Source organism: Arachis duranensis, unplaced genomic scaffold (genome assembly GCF_000817695.3).
Source record: "Arachis duranensis cultivar V14167 unplaced genomic scaffold, aradu.V14167.gnm2.J7QH unplaced_Scaffold_165934, whole genome shotgun sequence".
NCBI classification, from domain to species: domain Eukaryota; kingdom Viridiplantae; phylum Streptophyta; class Magnoliopsida; order Fabales; family Fabaceae; genus Arachis; species Arachis duranensis.
In genome coordinates, this window is record NW_026264258.1 from 52,982 (window position 1) to 56,622 (window position 3,641).

General features: G+C 39.1%; 1 protein-coding gene across 1 annotated transcript in view; it reads left to right on the forward strand.

The window, feature by feature from the left end:
* The first annotated feature begins 245 nt into the window (after positions 1–245).
* The window catches only part of LOC127743871 (protein NPG1-like), a 4,106-nt gene continuing 710 nt past the window's right edge, over positions 246–3,641 (forward strand). The window contains exons 1-5 of the mRNA XM_052256049.1: positions 246–443; positions 872–1,034; positions 1,576–1,816; positions 1,906–3,116; positions 3,318–3,462. Of these exons, the coding sequence (XP_052112009.1) occupies positions 882–1,034; positions 1,576–1,816; positions 1,906–3,116; positions 3,318–3,462 (1,750 nt within the window). The 5' untranslated portion in view covers positions 246–443; positions 872–881. The remainder of the gene's footprint in view (positions 444–871; positions 1,035–1,575; positions 1,817–1,905; positions 3,117–3,317; positions 3,463–3,641) is intronic.

A 3,641-nucleotide genomic window follows, 5' to 3' on the forward strand; every position in this document is an offset into this window, starting at 1 on the left:
AAATTGTTCTTTAATATAATCAACTTAAATTTTTAAAAAAAATTTTACTAAATCCTATTATTATCATTTATACACATTAAAATTTTTGGAAAAATAGTAACTTTTTGTGTTGACCCGACCAACTCATCACCCTCCCCATTTTCCTTTTTTTCTTCTTGTCACTCGTTATTATTTATTAGTACTTCGGTATGGTACTTTGGTTTGTTTTTCTTCCTTTTTTTTTTTGTAATTTTATTACTTTTATTTTCGTTCTCTCTCACAACAAAAGACAAAACAAAACTAAGCCAGCTCCTCTTCCCTTGGAACACATTTTTGATCAAATCTCAACAAAACAACAAACAACAAAGTCCAATTCCGAAGGAACCCAAGATCGCGTTTCAGAAAACATTGTAGCATTTTTTCCTCAACCTTCTTCCTAACCCGCATTGGTTTGTTCTTTTTCGGTGAGTTCTACTACGGTCGTTTTTTCTTTCTCCACCATTTTCTTGCATTTCCCACATTCCTCTCTAGATCTGTATTTTTTTCCCAATTCATTTTGACTCACAAGTTTGATTCCTCATAGCCTAAAGTTTCATTCTTTTAGCATTTTCTTAATCGAACCCAATCACACCAAGAAACGATCCAGCCTCGAATGGCATTGTTTTCAATCCGTTCCGAAGCAATGTCGTGGGAAATGGTGTCGTTTCAGACAGGGTTCTTCCCTGATTTCGTTATATTTCTTCTGAAACCTTTTCTTTTTTGAAAAAGAAATTATTTGGAAGTTTGATGTGTGATGTGAGGAATGAATGCGTTGAAGCTGAACGGGGTTTTGGGAACAAATAAAAGAGACTTATTATGAGGAAACGGTGAATGAATGTGTGTGTATGTGCAGGAAATGATTGATGGAGTCTGGTGAGAGTGGGGGTTCGTCGGTTCGAGAGGTGCGTGCAAATGGAAACAGCATTAAAACATCAGAAGTTGAGGCTAAGCTTGATGAAGGGAATATTCAAGAAGCAGAATCAGCATTGCGAGAAGGCTTGTCTCTCAATTTTGAGGTCAAATTTTGTTTTCTAATTCTATGCTTTATGGTAGTTATTTGGCAAGACCTGGTTTTTGTTGCTTTATGATTTTGTATTGTCAAGTAGTAATTTCAGAGAACCATGGAGAAAGCTGATATTTAATGTCATGCCTTTTTTGTTGCCTAATGATTGCAGCAATCATTTCATTACTTTTTCAAAGAACCCTTGTTTTATTTTTAACCATCTTGTGTCACATCCGCAAGTGTATTGTGTAAATGAGATGTTACTCATTAGCCTAACTAAATGTCTAAACAAGAATTCTGCACTTTGTCCCCCTGCTATCCCCATTCTGGAGCTAGCTATCGAGACAAGTGATTTGTCTTGGGGTACAAGACTCTGATGCCAGGTCCCATTCTTACATTGCATATGGCAATACTTGTCAATTACCATTATCTTTAGTAATTTAATAAATATGAAGATTTTACATGCCCTGTTTGTTCTTGTATTTATTTATTTTTCCCTCAATAATTCAATCACATGCTTGGGATACGCTATATGATCTGTTAAATTTTAACAGGAAGCAAGAGCTCTTCTTGGAAAGCTAGAGTATCAACGAGGTAATGTCGAAGGGGCTCTTCGTGTGTTTGATGGGATAGATCTTCAAGCAGCCATACAGCGATTGCAATCTTCCCTTTCTGATAAACCAGCCAAGAAAGGAGGTGGCTCAACTTCCACGAGCTCTCAGCATGCTGCTAGTTTGGTGCTCGAAGCCATCTTCTTAAAATCCAAGTCTCTACAAAAGCTGGGAAAGTTCAATGGTAATTTTTTTCTGAACAGGAATAATTGCTCCAATCCTTCTCCACTTTTTTTATTTATTTTTGAAATTTGAGTCACATTGATAATGTAGATGCTGCTAGTGAGTGCAAGCGTGTACTTGATGCTGTTGAAAAGATATTTTCTCAAGGTATACCTGATGCTCAAGTGGACAGTAAATTGCAAGAGATAGTCAGCCATGCCGTAGAGCTCCTTCCAGAGCTTTGGAAAGAGGCCGGTTGCTATCCCGAGGCAATATCTGCATATAGGAATTCCCTTCTTAGTCAATGGAACCTTGATAATGATTGCTGTGCAAGAATTCAGAAAGCATTTGCTATGTTTTTGCTGTACAGCGGCGTGGAGGCAAATCCACCCAGTTTGGCAGTTCAGACTGAAGGGTCATATGTACCTAAAAATAATCTGGAAGAGGCGATTCTGCTTCTAATGATTCTTGTGAGAAAGTTTTGTCTTGGAAAGACAAAATGGGACCCCTCGGTAATGGAACACCTGACATTTGCACTTTCAGCATGTGGCCAAACCTCTGTTTTAGCAAAACAACTTGAAGAGTTGATTCCTGGTGTATATCATCGTATTGACCGTTGGAATTCATTAGCGCTGTCTCTCAGTGCAGCTGGACAAAGCAAAACTGCTTTGGATCTGCTAAGAAAGTCTCTGCACCGACATGAACGACCGAATGACATGATAGCATTATTATTGGCTGCTAGAATTTGCAGTGAGGATCCTCATCTTGCTGCAGAGGGTGCAGGCTATGCCCAGAGGGCAGTCAATAACGCTCGGGGTCTAGACGAGCATTTAAGAGGCGTAAGCCTTCGGATGTTGGGACTTTGCCTGGGAAAGCAAGCTAAGGCTGCTTCCTCTGACTACGAGAGGTCTCATCTTCAGGCCAAAGCTCTCCAATCATTGGACGAGGCAGCTAGATTGGAGCAAAAGAATTCTGATCTAATTTTTGAGTTAGCTGTTCAATATGCAGAGCACCGAAATCTGCCTGCAGCTTTACGCTATGCGAAGCAGTTCTTTGATGAAACTGGTGGATCTGTATTGAAAGGATGGAGATTGCTGGCTCTAGTTTTGTCTGCACAGAAAAGATTTTCAGAGGCTGAAGTGGTGACAGATGCTGCTTTAGATGAGACTGCAAAATGGGAGCAAGGTCCACTTCTCAGGTTGAAAGCGAAGCTGAAGATTTCCCAATCACGACCCATGGATGCTATTGAAACTTACCGATACCTTCTTGCATTGGTTCAAGCCCAGAGGAAATCCTTTGGACCTCTCAGAATTAGTTCACAGGTAATATTCTGTGTGCCAACTTTTTGTCTCTTCCAGCCCTTAGTTTATTTAAATTTGATAATAGCTAGTCACATTATATCAAATTGTTGTTTAAAATGATTGAATGAAAAATTGAATCGGTTTTCTCCAACAGATATGTTCATAGCTTTGTATGACTAATCATTGAAATGATTTTTCACCTTTATTATTAACTCTTCGCAGGTGGATGACAAGGTAGACGAATATGATGTCTGGCATGGCCTCGCGAATTTATATGCAAGCCTTTCTCACTGGAAGGATGCTGAAATATGTTTGCAAAAGGCCAGAGAATTAAAGGAGCACTCAGCAGCTACAGCGCACACTGAAGGCAAGAACAGAACCTTTTTGCTGTTAGATTTTCTATTTCGGCATGTTGAACATACTTTGTGAGGCAAGAACAGATCCTTTATCTGTTGGTAGAGCATAATCCCATCAGAAGCTGGAATCAGTCAGAAGGCTATAGAATAATGTGGTTGAATGGCTTTAATGTTTGATTTTTTTTTTTTT